Source organism: Diorhabda carinulata, chromosome 7 (genome assembly GCF_026250575.1).
Source record: "Diorhabda carinulata isolate Delta chromosome 7, icDioCari1.1, whole genome shotgun sequence".
In the NCBI taxonomy this organism is placed as follows: Eukaryota; Metazoa; Arthropoda; class Insecta; order Coleoptera; family Chrysomelidae; genus Diorhabda; species Diorhabda carinulata.
In genome coordinates this window covers 19974881-19991287 of record NC_079466.1, presented here as the reverse complement: position 1 = coordinate 19991287, position 16407 = coordinate 19974881, and the positions used below count along the sequence as shown (strand labels likewise).

The following is a 16407-nucleotide window of genomic DNA, read 5'->3' as shown; positions in this document are numbered from 1 at the left end:
GGATGGAGTGCAATTGGGCGATAATTCGACACTCCTTTGTGCAGAGGTATAATTATAGCCGTCTTAAAGCAATTGGGAAAAGTGCCATTTTGGAATGAAACATTAATTAAAGTTGTAAGGAGATTTAATGTGCAGTCGGGTAGACTAGACATTTTTGATGTAAGTTTTACTGGCTCCCAGTGACTACTGGCTATTTGCTGGTCTCATAAAAATACTCCCCGGTAAGAAATTCAACTCAATTGAAGAAGCAATTGCTGAAGCTCAAGCCCATTTAGAGGCAAGACAAATCCTTCCACAAGCACGGCATTAAGAAAATAGAATTATTGTATTGCTTTTGAAGGAGATTACTTTGAAGAATAAAATCAATTTTTGCCAAATACAAATGTTTTTCTTAGTTAGTCAAACGACTTATCCAGTAATGATATTTTTTCTACCGTCTTAATATACTCGTAAATACCAATACTCTGCGCATCTAGACATGTCCAATCACTGTGTTAAAACTGAATTGAATAATTTTGTATGAAATTCCTATCTTCTTGCCATCCGCATCAGAAGAAGAAAATCGGTTCGTACTGATATTCATCTTTTGTCATTTTCTGCATTGGACATTTGCCTTGCTATGTTTACTATTTGAATGCAGCGAATTTTTTCCGCCCCGTGCAGTTTTCGAGAATATAATACTGTACACAATAGACTTTTGAATGTACCATAAATGACGATTTCATTCTTGACAGATTCCACACGCGAGTTCGACAAAAGATATTTAGTTGAACTGTAGAGTCTTTTACATAAAAGATTAATTTTCATTATAGTTTTTCACATACTATTCTTTTTTATTTTGGTCGTACGAGCGTTTCTAGAGTCAAATTATTTCTTCGAATGGATCTATTTTGCGATTCATAACTTGAAAATACTTTTTACAGAAGCTTTGAAATTGTTGCCACAAATCTCTTCATCAATAATGATCTAAATCAGCTTTATTAATTTCTTGCTATTAACATTATAATGATGTTTATAACAATTTGTGTAATAATTAAATGAAATTAAATAGTAAATATAAAAGATCATCGTTATTGCTAAACTTGAATTTCTGAACGTGGGCGATATTCACTGAATACACTGTTTACACTACCACTACACCAACATTCACAATTACATTATCTCTTCAACGAAATTATCGTCTGCAGAGACTGAAGATAAACAGTTACTCAATGAATTGATGGCTACAAAGCCAAAAAATCTGAAAGTATCTGTAAAAAATATGTTTTAGTTATGGACCAGGCGAACTTACTAAAATTATTGTCAACGATATTGAAGATAAAGACTCAATGCCTATTGTGAAAATTCCAAAGTCCAAAACGGAAATTTACTATAACTAATACTGACTTTATAAATTATTTATGTATTATATACTAAATGCTCTTGATTTCAGATCCCTTCTGTTTCAAAATTAGTTTTTTTGATAATTTTTAAAAAATAGATAAAATTTGACCTAAAATCAAGAACATTTAGAAACATAAATATATCAAAAGGTCTAAGAAATAAGATATTATAAATTATTTATCGTACTACAGGAAATACTCGAACTTACCACCACTTAATTCAACCTCACCTCGATGTTTCTCTCAAATATGTAAAAGGACGTTGATATAATGAAGTTGTTGAGATGAACTCTATTGCAAAAGTTCCCATGTATCTAAATATAATAAGCATAAATTATATGCTGCTCTCTGCTTTTGGCGAACATCATCTACTCTTTGAGTAATTCAGGTGCCAATTTCATGCAATTGAAACGACAAGGAAGCTTGAAATGCGTGTTGACGATGGAACTTCGGTTGTTCAAGCGAAGTTCCAATCTTCAAAATTGGAATTTTACTTTCATATTTAACATATGATAACTAAAATGTCAAATTTCTATCTTAAATCGTAATCCTCTTCTATTATAACTTGGATGATATGAAAAGATGTTTTAATTATTACAATTGCGAATGTAAGAGGAACTTTTGAGGACATAAATTTAAACTGCCGCTTGATACATTCTACTTTCAAACTTCATTTTGTGAGGCTGTTAAATTATACTGAACATTTAACGAACCAAATAAAACAAATACCATTAAACATTTTCTAATGATTCGAATTATATTACCTTTGATTTTTCAGAATTAATAAGGTTTGGACGACGGGTCATATTTCACTTTTAACCGGGGTCAACCGGTGAATAATAAATTTTATTATTGTCCAAAAGGCGAAGAAGAAATTCCGAGGTTTATTTCAAAATACAAAAAAAGTTCAACTCAAAAGTGTTGGTATGGTTGGCGATACCTTCAGCATACATTTATCCACACGGAAATTCTGTAACTACCAAAATATATGAAAAAGAGTGTATTAGATCTACATCAATGCAATTCTTGAAGAAAAAACATCCTAAAGGAAATTTTATATTTTGGCCAGATATGGCAACTGCTCATTAAGCAAAGGAAGTCTTTCGAGCTTTTACAGAGTTGAATATTTCATTTATTGGAAAATCTAGGAATGTTTCCAATATGCCTCAACTAAGGCCATTTGAACGTTTTGGCGGAATTTGAAACAAAAAGTATGTTTTGAAGGATGGGAAGGAAAAGAAGTAAAAAAAAGAGTTTTGAGCAAACTCCAGTAAACGCCAGATTCAGTATTCCATAATTTAAAGCAATATAAAAAATCAGGAAAGTGAGTGAGGATAAAGTGCAAATAAAAAGATTAAAACAGTCTTAAAACAGAGACATGATAGTCCAATATTACTAGGGAAAACTTTTATTTCATTTAATTATAGCAGTTTGACCTTCCCAGTGTGAGGACCGTGTTGTTCATTGTCTGGATTAACTGCATTACAACTATTGGATGCTTCTGGGAACTAACACCCTATATGTTAACCGACTATCTAACATACTTTGGCGACCACTGGATATAGTTTGTTCATTCAAAAGTCGTGACATTAAACATGAAAACAATGATTGTGATTATCCAAAGCGCAAATGAGTACACTGACAACCTGATATCTTCCTGAGAAATAACATAAGAAAGAAAATTTATTGGAATTTACAAAAAACGCAATTGTTGCGTACCTACTATAGAAAATGTATATCCACCTATACCAAAGATGTGATATACACCTAGCAATGGAAAATATGATATAAGTTTTGAACTATGTAAATTAAAACCTTTATTAAAGCAAACAAGCTATAACCATGGAGACTTGGGAAATAACCAAACTATCATCTGGATTATCCTTTGAGAATACAGATGCCTGGGTATTTCATATTACACTTGCAGTTGATTTTCTCATTATAACTTTCTCTATGTTTTGACGTCATGTCATAACTAATTTATTTATTAATGGTATCAACAAAAACAAATATGAAATACTGATTATTCTAGGCATGGAATTTTCTCAAAAGAGTATATAAAGTTTTGTTATGATATTATATGTAACATACTCTCCAAGAGGCTACACGACGGAACGTGAATGCGAGAGTGTGGATGGCTAGCACTCCTGCCGGTTCCGCTCGCAAAGACTCGCGCCGAAAAAGTCTCTAAGAAAGCCCACTGACTGGAAAAAAAATTATTAAATTTCTTTTTAATATCGCATGAACTGATTAAATCGATTTCTCATGCAACATAATGGAACCCACCGAATTTAAATTTCTTATACTTTCTCACTTTTGCAGAAAATATTTTAATGAATAAAAAACATTGATGAAATATTTAATAATATTGCGTGAATTAATTAAATTTATTTTTATGGAACATAATTCATTGATCTTTTTAATCAAAATCAAATCAATCAAATCAAAAAAATTTATGATTCCACATCACTAATTTCAAAATAATATTTATAAAATTAGGAACATGAAATAAATTAATTATATCAATAACATTTGCTCGTTTTCAATTTGTGTTGACTATTAAATATTATTTATTAAAGTAATTATAATTTCATATCGTTTGATTCAGTCGCAAACCACGTAACTTCATTTTTTTCCCATATCAGAAATGCTTTTTTGTAAAAAAATTGTTACAATGTGTAGACAAAAGCTTATAAAAACTGAAAAACAAACATAAAAATAACTAAATAAAGATAAAAAATAAAATATTTCAATATACAGAAGAAAACCACAATTAGTAACAAAATTATAGGTAATAGTCTATAGCAAAAATTAAACCAGTATGTAGCATGGCCAGAATTAAATATTATTATTAGAATAAAAGTTGTTTACAGAGTAGAAGGCACTTTTCATTAAATATGCTCTCAAATTTTTTCGAAATGCGGGAAAAGATGATATCGATTTGATTTCAATTGGCAAGTGATTGTGCATTTTTTTGCATTGTAAAACATTGAGCCCTTAACTAATTCTGAACGTGGAGTAGGTAGTTAAAGGTCGTGCTTCGCGTTCCTGAGCGGATAGCCGTGCAACGACCTGAAATTGGAGAAGCGTGCTTACGAATTAAGCAAACGGATTCAAAGATGAATAAGGAAGAAAGAGTCAGAATGTTTTATCTTCTAAAGAAGTCCTTGCAGTGTATTTTGATACCATTAGATACATAATTTCTAGACGCAATTAACAGAAAAACTCAGAGACGCATACAAAAACGTCGCAACTTAAAAGTCTAAACAAAAAACCGCACAGTTAATCAACTTGAATCATTTAATTAAGAAAACTGGTCTAGTCTTTAATAAATTTTTCCATCGTTAAGTTTTTTGTGTCTACTGTACAATTTGGTGCTAAGGAGATACGAGTTTTCGACTTAAGCCGACCATAGATGAATTTTGACGCTCAACGATTTACACTAAAGATTCATTTAGAGTCACGTTGTTAGGTCGTGGCCTTGCCCAAGACTGATTGAGCAATATGCAATTTTGAAACAGAATGTTCTTTTTTTCATGTATTCTATAATAATATTTTTAACCATACAAAATTGATTTCATAAATTTTATAACGAATTTTGGAAAATACATCATTTATATGAGCTTTTAGCCAAATTTATACTCTAAAAGTGCTTCTAGTCGTATAAACTAAAGAGGATACTAGTGAAAACTAATATTCAAAGTGTTGAAGTAGAAATTTCGAAACAAATGGTTATAATGTATAAAGAAATAGTTAAAGAATGAATGAACTTAATTCCATAAAGCGTGGGCGTTTTATGTATACCAATATATCAAATTAAAAACGCCCACACTTTAAGGTGTTACTTGTTCGTTTACTCTTTCATTAATTGCTCACACATTTTCCAAAACTATTTTATGATAATTTCAACTGTATCACACTGTACGTTAGCATTCATATAGCCAACTTTCATTTACAGTTTTGTAGCTTTATGGTCACAGTATTCTTTTTCAACATTGTCTTCGTCAGCATATATTATTTGAATCATCAATAAGATATGTATCAAGATTTTTATCAAAAATCAATTATTTTCATTCTAAGCTTTCTTTTAAAAAAGTAGCATTGAGCTATCAACGCTATTTTACACTTAAAACCTCATTTGGAAATAGACTCATAGAAATAATTTATTTCACAAATAATTATGAAATTTGTAAACACCAGATATTAGATTAATGATTAGACAAATAATAAAAAATTGAATGCTAATGTAAAATATTCTATTTCATATGAAAATTAAATGAAGTGATTATTGATTATTTCGCCAATTGTTTATGAAATCATGGATATCTCCAAAAGCAAAAAACTATTCAAAATTTCAAGTCATGGGCTAATTATAGTTAAAGAATTTTGATTAGGAAATTTCATATTAAAACGTATATAAAATAACAGAGTAATTTGAATAAAACGTGGTAAAAGGGTTCATTATAAACAATGATTGTTGAAATCATGTGATTTCATTTAAATACTTTATCAATTTCATTGTGGAAATAGGACAGTTATGTCAAAAACTTTATGATATATGTGTTAAAAGCACATATTTTTTGTTCACTAAATCGCTGTACTCTATAAAAAAAGAACTTGAAATTCTGTGGTTTTCGTGTACTCGTAAAGGATCAACCAGGTATATTTTTAATATTTCTATCATACGGGAATTAAATTCGCAGCCTCTACTTCATATTAAAACTTTTTATCAACACCAAGTTCTCAGAAATAAAATTATAACTTAAAATCCTTGATTTACTTAAAAATATTTCATATTGTTAAATTTTTTTCCAAAATTCAATAGCTGTAGAAAATAAAAGATTAAAACCATAATTTATATATATTTTTTTAATAAATTGAGTGGAAATCAGTAAAGATGTAAAATATGATACAACTCATAATGAATGCTTAAAAGTAATGGTTGCTAATTTCACCCTTGTGTAATGTAACAGAATTATTTAACAAGTATCCGTAGTTAGTTTCAAGTACGGAAATTTTAGAAAAGATAAATGAAAACTGAATTTTAGTTACCACTTTTAAAGGGTGATATCTCGAAAAGGGGTGGGCTGAGGAAATTTTGTTATACGAGCAATCATCCTGATTTTATCTCGTGTATTTAAAAACACTCTGTATATCGTAAACAAAACATTTCCAATAATTAAGTTATTATGTAAAGATGGTTGTTATGAAAATGAAAATACATTCAATGAATATTTGCAGAAAATATTCTTTCCATCAACACCCGACCGGTACCAACTACTTCGAGATTTATTGAAATGATTTCTTGATTTTCCACAATAATAAATTTATAATTCAACTGCAAATAGTTGATTTATACTCAAAATTCATTTCATTGATGATTTATTTGGACATATATTTTGTTTGTTACAGGTGATGTCATGGATATTCTGGCGTTAACTAATTCTGGAATAAACTTCATTCTATACTGCACGATGTCTAGGCAATTTCGAACCACGTTTCAAGAAGTTTTTAAACTGAGTTATATTGTGAGATTTAATCCGCTTTCCCAGTACTCCAACGGTAATGAGAGACTAGCCGAAAAAACGCAAATTTCGGCAGTGTAACATAAGGTTACTGAAACTCTGGATGACATTAGTTCCAAAGATATGGGCTATTAGTTTATAAGAGTTTACTTTTATAACAGAGAACTCACTTCCATAATTTAAAATGGTTTTAAAACATTCAATGTGACTAATGGTAATAAAAAATGGTATTTTTTAGGTTGTACTTTTTGATTAAATATTTATAAAATGGAATTGTTTGAATTCATATTCATAATCACCTAATTTCATATTAGACCTTTACATTATATTCAGATGAAATTGAATAATCACTTCTAGACTGTTTCAAGTTCTGAATGTCATGAATTGGATGAAACTGCACGAGAGCAGTCAAAGTTTCGTTGCTTCAAAAATGAATTGCCTTGATTCAATTCATTATTTATTGTATCAAATTTAGAAATAGTTATATAAAAATCCCAAATCACTTAGAGCATCTACAGAAGTACAAACTGAATCTGTAGCATTTTCAAAACCCACAATCTTCAAATCCCAACAAAAAAATCTCCCACTTAATCTGATATCTTGAAGATAAACTACCCAGTGGACACCATAAAGTATTTGAAATTCCGTACATGTTCTACAGAGGCCAAACAAATTAGTTATTTACATCAGATCGAAGACACACTTTTTTGGATTCGTTGATGATACTTACTATCAACTTGATCTACCTATTTATATTTAATTTCACCACCAATGAACTTCCCGCGAAAAGCAAGTCCAGCGGGAAATTTCACAATAACTCCTTAACTAATAAACTATAGAGGTTATAAGAGATAGGCTGTTTGTTCTAATTTGAACTATGCATTCAATAACTCAGTGTTGGATACAATTTTACTTATATGTATTCATTGCATGATTCTTATTATGATTTTTCGGTACGTCCATATTTTAAATGAGCTATTTGCCCTTTAAACCGAACATCAACAGACGTCTTCTCAACATTTTTTTTGTTCCAATCATCACAGCTAATTTAATAAATACCAATCTTTTCCAAATAGAATCTTCTACGTGTCAATTGGCCATCCTCCATATGCACCTGAAGTTCTAGGGAAACAATTACTAGGGTAAATATCAGAATTTGTTAATTCTGCATCAAGATAATAGTATAATAGAATAAGTTCAAATTAAATATCAGTTATTTTCAAGGTGTTTGGTATGAGAAGTACTATTTACCTGCATATTTCTATATTATTGCAAAATACGGACTTTATTTATATATAATATATAAAGTTTGGAAAATCCATCTGACCTTTAATGTTTTGTATTGATACTTAAACAAAATAAAGTACCTATTAAACTGTGACCTTACAGTCTTCACTTTAATTTTAATTATAAATTTGAATTTAGCGGTAGCAGCCCTTCAAGTTAGCTCGTGTGCTAATATAACTAAAAACTACTGTATGAGTTACTTTAAGTAATTAAATCTCAACTTAGCTCGAAAAGATCTTCAAAACCAAGCCGATTACATTTACTCGAAAGAACCTTGTTTATTTTATTATCCGTCTTCATTGTATGTCACCACTGTTTCCGTATTTCGTGTAGTTATTGTCGTACTTATACATTTTGGCACAGTACAATATTTTTATTGAAAATTGTGAACAGACATCTCAATAAAACGATAGAAGCGTAATAATAATTCGTTTTCTACGTGAAACTAGTTGTCTTGTAGGCGAATGGCACTGATGACGGAGCTTCTCGACCGGGACGCTATAAAGGCCGCTTGACATAATGCAAGACAATATGCAACAAATTGCATGCAATTCCTTGCAAGATGAAAATATTACATGGAGGAATATTGCTGGTCGTTTGATATTATGCAAGTCTCTTACCATTGCATCTTGGTTGCCACTAAATAAAATTCCTCCTAACCAAAAGTAAAAAATTTCCTAACCTCAAACTTTATTTAATATTTTGTGGATCTTGCTATGCTATGTAAAGTAAACAAGAAAAAAATGGAGTCTGATGGAAAGAAAATAGCACCCTGGAGATGGTAGGCTATGCCCTGGCTATATAGTGAGTTTATATATGAGTTTAGCTATGGAATTAGACGAAAAAACATACAAAAATTAGTTGAGAATGGATAAAAAACCTTTGATAAACTCCTCAAGAAAATAAAACGTAATATCATTTCTCTCCAAAATTGCAACTTACACGCAATAAAAATGGCACCGAATCGATAAAATTGTATTTGATCAAGAAATATTGCTTCTTGCATTGCATTGCACGATATATTGCATCTTGTCAAGATACCTTAAGAAAAACGAATGGAGCGATGTATCTATTCAAATTTTGCTGATTAATTGTAAAGTAATTACAAATGCTAGAGAAACTAAGTAAATTGCTAAATTTCACAGTTATAAAGTGCTCCTTTCTATAACATCATAAGCGAACAGTTTTTGACTTTAAATTATCGGTTACCCTGCTTACTCACTTAACATGGCTTTACGTGATTTTTTTTATTTTCACGGATGAAAAGAAGCATGGAAGGAGATAACGTTGTGTAGAAAATATTGAAATTAAATACTTTTTAAATAATAATTCTGGTTATTTTTGTGACTTCCTCGTATTGGAGTGTTCTAGAAATCGCATGGATTATTATATTAAACAAATTTGGTTTTCGAGCATCTGCTGTAACCGCCTTTACTTTATGTTTCCCAAAGTTCCTAATTTGCTTACGACCCAAATGTTGACCTTCTTTTAACATGACATAAACGCCTAAATATTTAGCACATTTGTTTATAGGACCTTTCATCTTGAAATTGAGTAATGAAATGCCCACGTTACTTGGAAAGTATCTAGTATATCACAACACGAAAGGATATAAGGACACAAAATTTATAATTCAACTTTTTTGATACGCTTGTGAAACGAGATTGTTTCCTAATGTCATACACAATTTTATGTCATTCATTTTCCAACAACATTCAGTTAATTCCTATGACAAATATTCTTCATTATCATGAAAAACTGAAGTAAGGACTAACAAAGCCTAGACATATCAATTTCCGAATGTAAACACCTGTGACCTGAGTGTCCCATTGAAACTTTCCTTTTGGATGCCACCCCATTGCTTAAGCGATGCTATTAATCTTCTCGCACCTTTCAAATGTTTCTTTAATAAATCAAATATTTGTTACGTGAATGGTAAATACATAAATTACATGACCTCACAACCGTTGAGTAAATTCCTATGAAAAATTATTACACAGTGTTTTTATATTCGACCGACAACGCTCTACCACAGAGAGATCTCAATAAATAATTCATTTTGATATAGGAATATGAACCCTTAAAAATTTAAAGACGATTCTGACAACGATATGGAAGATATGTCGAGACGCATTTAGGCAGAATCTAACATTGATTAGCAATAGGCTATAAATTAAGGTCTCTCATTGGTTGTTGCTAATCGCTTGTTACGTTTTGTACAAACATTGCTAATCGCGGGTAGATTTTGTCTCCTTGGGAATACTATGCGCACTATTGCCAATAGAAGGTAGGATTTGCCTTGACTTTGCTAATCAGCGGTTTTTTTTTCTAAACATGGGCACGTTCATTCATGAGCTTGCTGATAGAAAAGGAAAGATATGGAATTATAAGCTTTATTATTTATACATCTTATGTTTAGTGCGACTTCGCATTTGGTACATTTTTATTTACATTGAAAGCGAGATTTCTTTTCCTTTTTGAGTGTGTTTTTTCACCAGTTGCTGGTCGACCTGCAGGTCGACGCTTACTGCCTCTAGTTACACCTGGTTTCTTCTGGAAATAAAACGTAGGCCAAAGGTACTACCGCATGTGCTACTTTTTGTTTTAACTTTATCCAGCCTTTTTAAACATCTGTCAAAAGTACTTCACATGTACCAAACTTAGTATGGTGCAATAGGATCAGTATAAAAAGAAAACACAGCAGCTTACAGAGTTTTCCGAGGATTCCACTTGCACATGTGCAATGCCCTATGCATATGTCGATATTATAAAATAGTTGTTCACACTTGCTACCGAGTACTTGAAAATTTGAATTATATTGTGCTTATGAAGATTTTTTGTACGTCGATGTGCAAAGTTTCTGAAACACCGAACACAATACTATTCTGGAACGGTGCACGTAAAATCTACTAATGCCACGACATAGTAGCCTTTACAGCGATTTAAAACTATATCTTTATAAAGTCGGACACATATTTCGGAAAAGTTGTTAGTTTGATTGCCGTGTGTACTACCATCCCTGTATGCCAAACACCATGCATGTCGTGGCTCCCAGTACGTTTGCAAATAAGATACCCAATTTGGGTATTCTACATTAATTTCAACTTTTTATATACCAAACAAAATGATTTTCCATATTCGCACCCCCTCCTCTAAATATATTTATTAAAAGAATGATAGAATATAAGAAAAGAAAACGTACAAATCATTTTCTAAAGTTTTATTTGCCGTATACATAATCATTTTTTTTTCATTTTAGATTTACCATCATGTAGCTTGAGACTATTACGAGTTATTTCCGTATCCATTCTCGGAAAATAGAGGTTCGGGTCATTTCTATCCGCATCGGTTAAAGGTTGTGTAAACCATCCGTACCTAAAACATCGCGTTCGAATAAGACTGAAACAAAATTAATCCGTCCACAGCTATCTGATTATTTTCATCGAAAGCAAGTGTGAATTAAAACGAGATCATATTTCAATACAATCAAATTACGAGGATATATTGAAAAATTCTTAGCCTACTATACAACCAAACAAAGCTTCAATGTCAAAATATTTTATTACTCAACATAATCTCCTCTTAATTGGATACATTTATTACAGCGAACCTGCAACGTCTCTAGACCTTTCAAAAAAAAATGTTTCTTCTTGCCCTGCAAACCAGACCTCCACAGCTTTTAATACCTCCTCGCTGGAAGAAAATTTAGGACCTTTTAGACTTTTTTTCAGTTGAGAAAAGAGATGATAGTCGAGCGGAGCTAAATCTGGTGAATAAGGGGTTCTAGTAATTCATATCCTAAATTACGAATTTTTTGCATGGCAACATGAGATTAGTGTGCAGGGGCGTTGTCCTGCAAAAACAAAACACCTTTTGATAGCTTTCCACGTTTTTTCTCTCTAATTTTTTATCCTTATCCTTTTACCCTTATCCAAAAATCAATAATGATTACTACATTGCAATCCCAAAAAACTTAAGCAAGATCTTTTCCAGCAGATTTTTGGACACGAAACTTCTTAGGTCTTGGAGAACCAGAGTGTCGCCATTCCATCGATTGTTGCTTTGTTACTGGATCGTAGAAATGTACCCAAGTCTCATCCATAGTAACAATTCGGTTTAAGAAGTCTACATCGTTTTCAAATCGAGCACAGATCGAACGCGATGTTTCTACCCTTGCACGCTTTTGGTTAACATTCAAACATTTGGGGATCCATTTTACAGCAATTTTTCTCATATCCAAATTGATGTGAACTATATGATGAACGCGTTCGTATGAAATATTCAGTGCTTCAGATATCATCCGTTTTAGCCCAATTCGACGTTGGGATAAAATCATGTCATGGACTGCATAGATATTTTTGGGGACTGACACAGAAACTAGCCTTCCCGAACGGTCATCATCTTCTACAGAAAATTTACCTCTTTTGAAGCTTGCAGTCCAATTTTTCACTGTCGCATACGAAGGACATTGATGACCAAGGGTATTAAGCATATCTTCGTAAATCTGTTTACCTCTTAACCCTTTTAAATGCAGATACTTTATGATGGCTCGATACTCCAATTTTTCGATTTTCGCAATTTCGGTAGACTTCTTTTTCCTTTTAATTTATTGCGTAACTCTGGTTTACTTTTTTGACACTTACACTTCTACTAAGTTATTGTTCGTTGCTATGGTAACGCAATATTCTGTTTATACATTGAACTGGTCTAGGCTAAATAGATATCAATACATCCTCGTATATATTCATTAAGAAAGTTTATGTTGTTTCCACTGAATAACAACTAAGTTTGTATTTCTTCTTAGGGTATGTTCTATGGTTAACACTAACAGCGGTTGACACTTATACGTAAGGTGAGGTGTAAGAATGAAATTCATAGTCGACACTTGACTCGCACTTAAGTGTCTCTACAGTTAGTGAATTATTCGCTAATACTTACCATTGGTTAACCGTTTCTGGCCATAGTAATTTTGTTTTTGGTGGATAGTCGATTGCACGAATTAAATTGTTCAATATATCGGGATTAACGTCGTATTCATCAGATGCCTCATATTTAGAATAAAATTTTGCGGTAACCGCAGATTGAGCTAAAAAATTGAGTTTTTCGAATAATTTCAGCAATTTTCAGATAACTTATTTCATTCAACCGTACAAGAAATATTCTTGAATTCATCGTACACTATTTTAAATGTAATTTACGTTTTTGAGCATTACAAAGCAGATGAAAAATTTTGTCAAATAATGTTATGACGAAACATTTTTTTACAAGAAATGCATTTTTAGAATAAACTAGCACCTTTGCCCTCATCGCCACAAAATATTCTTACACCCACTGATATAGACCTTGAAGTCAATTCTGTTCTGATATGCTATATCGGAGATAAAGTTTGGTAGACGCGCTAGCTATTTGTACTTACATTATGTTTGTTATGTTTTGCAGATGAAAGATTTACATCAGATGAAACGTTACCGCATACGTAAACGCCTGTTTCGAGGAGACAACAACTATTTGAGAGAGTTGAAAAGCTTATAACATCGCTGGAAAAAGTGGACAGACTTAAAAGACAATGTTGAATAAAAAAATGATTATGGAAAAACAATGTCTTGTTTCTTTGTTAGGTCGAAAACTTTGCGAAGAACCCTCGTAATTTCAAGCTTGTATAAATATTTTCTTATACGTCTTAACCTTTTGCATACACATATATTTATCAGGATCTAAATATACTTTTGGAGTGAATAATATTACACCAATCCTGCTGTGTATCTTGAAAATATTTAAATCAGGGAAGATAGAATACTTTGATAAATATTAGAATAGAAAATTTATACGCAGTCATAATTCAATTTCTTGATTGACTTTATTGTGATCTATGAAGCTCTAGTGTTTTACAAGTGATAAATCACACCATAAAACACTCGTAAATCTCATCCTGATTTATTTATCTGTTACGATGTGCATCAATATTCATAAACCACCTATTTTATAGACATTTCACACAGATCTAAATCAGTTTTCTAATTAAAGTTTATAGTCCTAAATGGATCCGCCAGCATGAGTCGATTACAGTGTCTAGATGGAGACACTGCGGCAAATGGAAGTGTTTAACCCAAACTACGACACAACATAAATTATTTTTGAGCCCTTGAAAAGTTTTTGATAAGTATTTGAGAAATTTTTTTTAACTGTCCGCTTTATTTGCAATCTATGACAATTATTAGAATCCACTGATTACTTTCTCTTACATCTATAATTAATAACTAGATCAATTAGATTTTGCTATTGGGAACACACTAGCACTCGTTAAAACTAACTACGAATATGCTTTTTGAGTCTACGCCGAACTGTTGGTTGCACAAATGGGTTAGATACCAGTCTGTTTAGGTGGAGGCTTAACCCATTCTGATAACTTATGGAAAATTTTTTATTTCCGTTTCCACCGTTGGCACATGAAGATCACGAGTTATGACAAAATTTGGCGCAAGCCATGGAGAATCTACGATGATTCGTAGGACCTTCGATTGGAATAGCTCCAGAATATTGGAGTAGGTCCATATAGGCTAGAGGATTACTTTGTAGATCAGTACTTTTGTTATTTGAAGATAATTGGGATTTCTTACCTATCAGCCAGTATAAATTCCTTAGTTTCAAACCCATCAATTGTTTGCGTTTGGTGAATATGTGTTTCCTCCAGGTTAATCGCTTGTCCAGGTGCATGACAAGATATATTCGACATCGTCACGTTGTGATAGGGCTTGATTGTTTGGAGTGACTTCTGGGCAATTTGCCTTTACGATTGGTGAAGGTTACCTGGACTGATTTAGATTCGTTTGCTTCAATGCGCCATTTCTTCAGCCATTTTTCTGTCTTGTTGAGTTGGAGCTGATGCCATTATAGGATCTCTGGGTGATGCTAGTATGACGGTGTCATCTGCAAATGTAACTGCTAATACATCATTGTTAGTAGGTTCTCGCCATACCATTGGAATTACAAAACGTGTGGTTTTTTTTTTTCTTCCCATTCTTCCACTGCACCAATGACACGCTACAAGTAACACAGCACGCTTGAGGGGCCCACTGCTTGTCTTCATTTCCAATTGAAGTACTAAAATATTTGAAATAGGCTTTTTTCACTTTTTCGGTAAATGGCTTGGCTTGCGATTTCACCATAAATTCTTCAAAAATATTGTAAAACATATTCGTCTTTATAATCACTTTTTGCACTATGAACAGAGAACCACTTACTATGAAACTCAACAGAATACTAATTTTTAATGTTATTTTTATGTTTATTATCCTGAATAATACAGTTCAGGTATTTGTTCGGTCATAAAATTTACCGTTATTAACCACCCCTTTATAAAATTACGTACCTGCTAATGTAAACAGGGATAATTAAGCTAATGAAAAGTGGTACGTGTTAGGGCTTAATAAATATATTTTCTATTATTGGACGGGTATTACCATTTTAAAAATAAGTTTAAGTTATAAAGTTGGGTCTAATTATTTAATGTTTACAACTTTTTAATTAGCTTTTATTGTGCACTATTTTATTTACAAAAATGTATATTTTCGTCTCAATAATAAATAATTACTTTTAATGTGTGAAGTCTATTCCTACCATGTTTTATTAAATTGAAATTCTATTCTCTTCACCTTTTTACCACCAACAAAAGTTATTTAAAAAAATTATTAATAAATGTTTTCACTTACTTTTATAAATTGGACTGAAATTCTCATAGATTTTTGTAAACTTGAATTCAAATTGGCATCTTTCTTTTAATATGGCATCTGCATCTTTTGGTTTCATTGAAATATTTGATTAATGAGATATTTGACATTAAACGCGTTCTCAAACTAAGTTGATAGATATCCAAGATTTAAGAATACACTCATTGAAGACTATGAAAGAATAAATGATCAGAAAAATGCCATTCAAGTTCATTTCTGTTTGGAGGGAAAACAAAGGTGTGAAAGCTGTCACATAGGAAAACGTCGAGATAATGTTATATTTAGGGATTATGATTTTGAGAAATTTATTTCAAACAGTTTCGCTAGAATCTTCAAGAAAATAATTTTCCATTGGATGCCGTAAATGGGCAAAAAGATTAGACCATCCAGTTACATAGTCTGCTACTCTAGTCGAAAAAATGACAAAACCTGTAAATGGTTTTCGATTCTTTTACAAGAATTTGAAACAATTTTAATTGTTTTGGA

The 16407-nt window shown here is 31.7% G+C and overlaps 2 protein-coding genes across 2 annotated transcripts in view; one reads left to right on the top strand and one right to left on the bottom strand.

Annotated features, from left to right (window-relative positions):
• Nucleotides 1–13749, top strand: part of LOC130896182 (G-protein coupled receptor dmsr-1-like) — a 156856-nt gene extending 143107 nt beyond the window's left edge. The window contains exon 2 of the mRNA XM_057804099.1: nt 13634–13749. Coding sequence (XP_057660082.1) covers nt 13634–13674 — 41 coding nt within the window. The 3' untranslated portion in view covers nt 13675–13749. The remainder of the gene's footprint in view (nt 1–13633) is intronic.
• On the bottom strand, nt 11400–16173 carry LOC130896183 (cilia- and flagella-associated protein 144-like). The gene is made up of 3 exons (XM_057804101.1): nt 15904–16173; nt 13133–13280; nt 11400–11569 (listed from the first exon to the last, which is right to left on the bottom strand). Exons 1-3 carry the CDS (start codon nt 15998–16000, stop codon nt 11434–11436), a joined length of 381 nt encoding a protein of 126 aa, XP_057660084.1. The 5' UTR covers nt 16001–16173; the 3' UTR covers nt 11400–11433.
• Between the last annotated feature and the right edge of the window lie 234 nt (nt 16174–16407).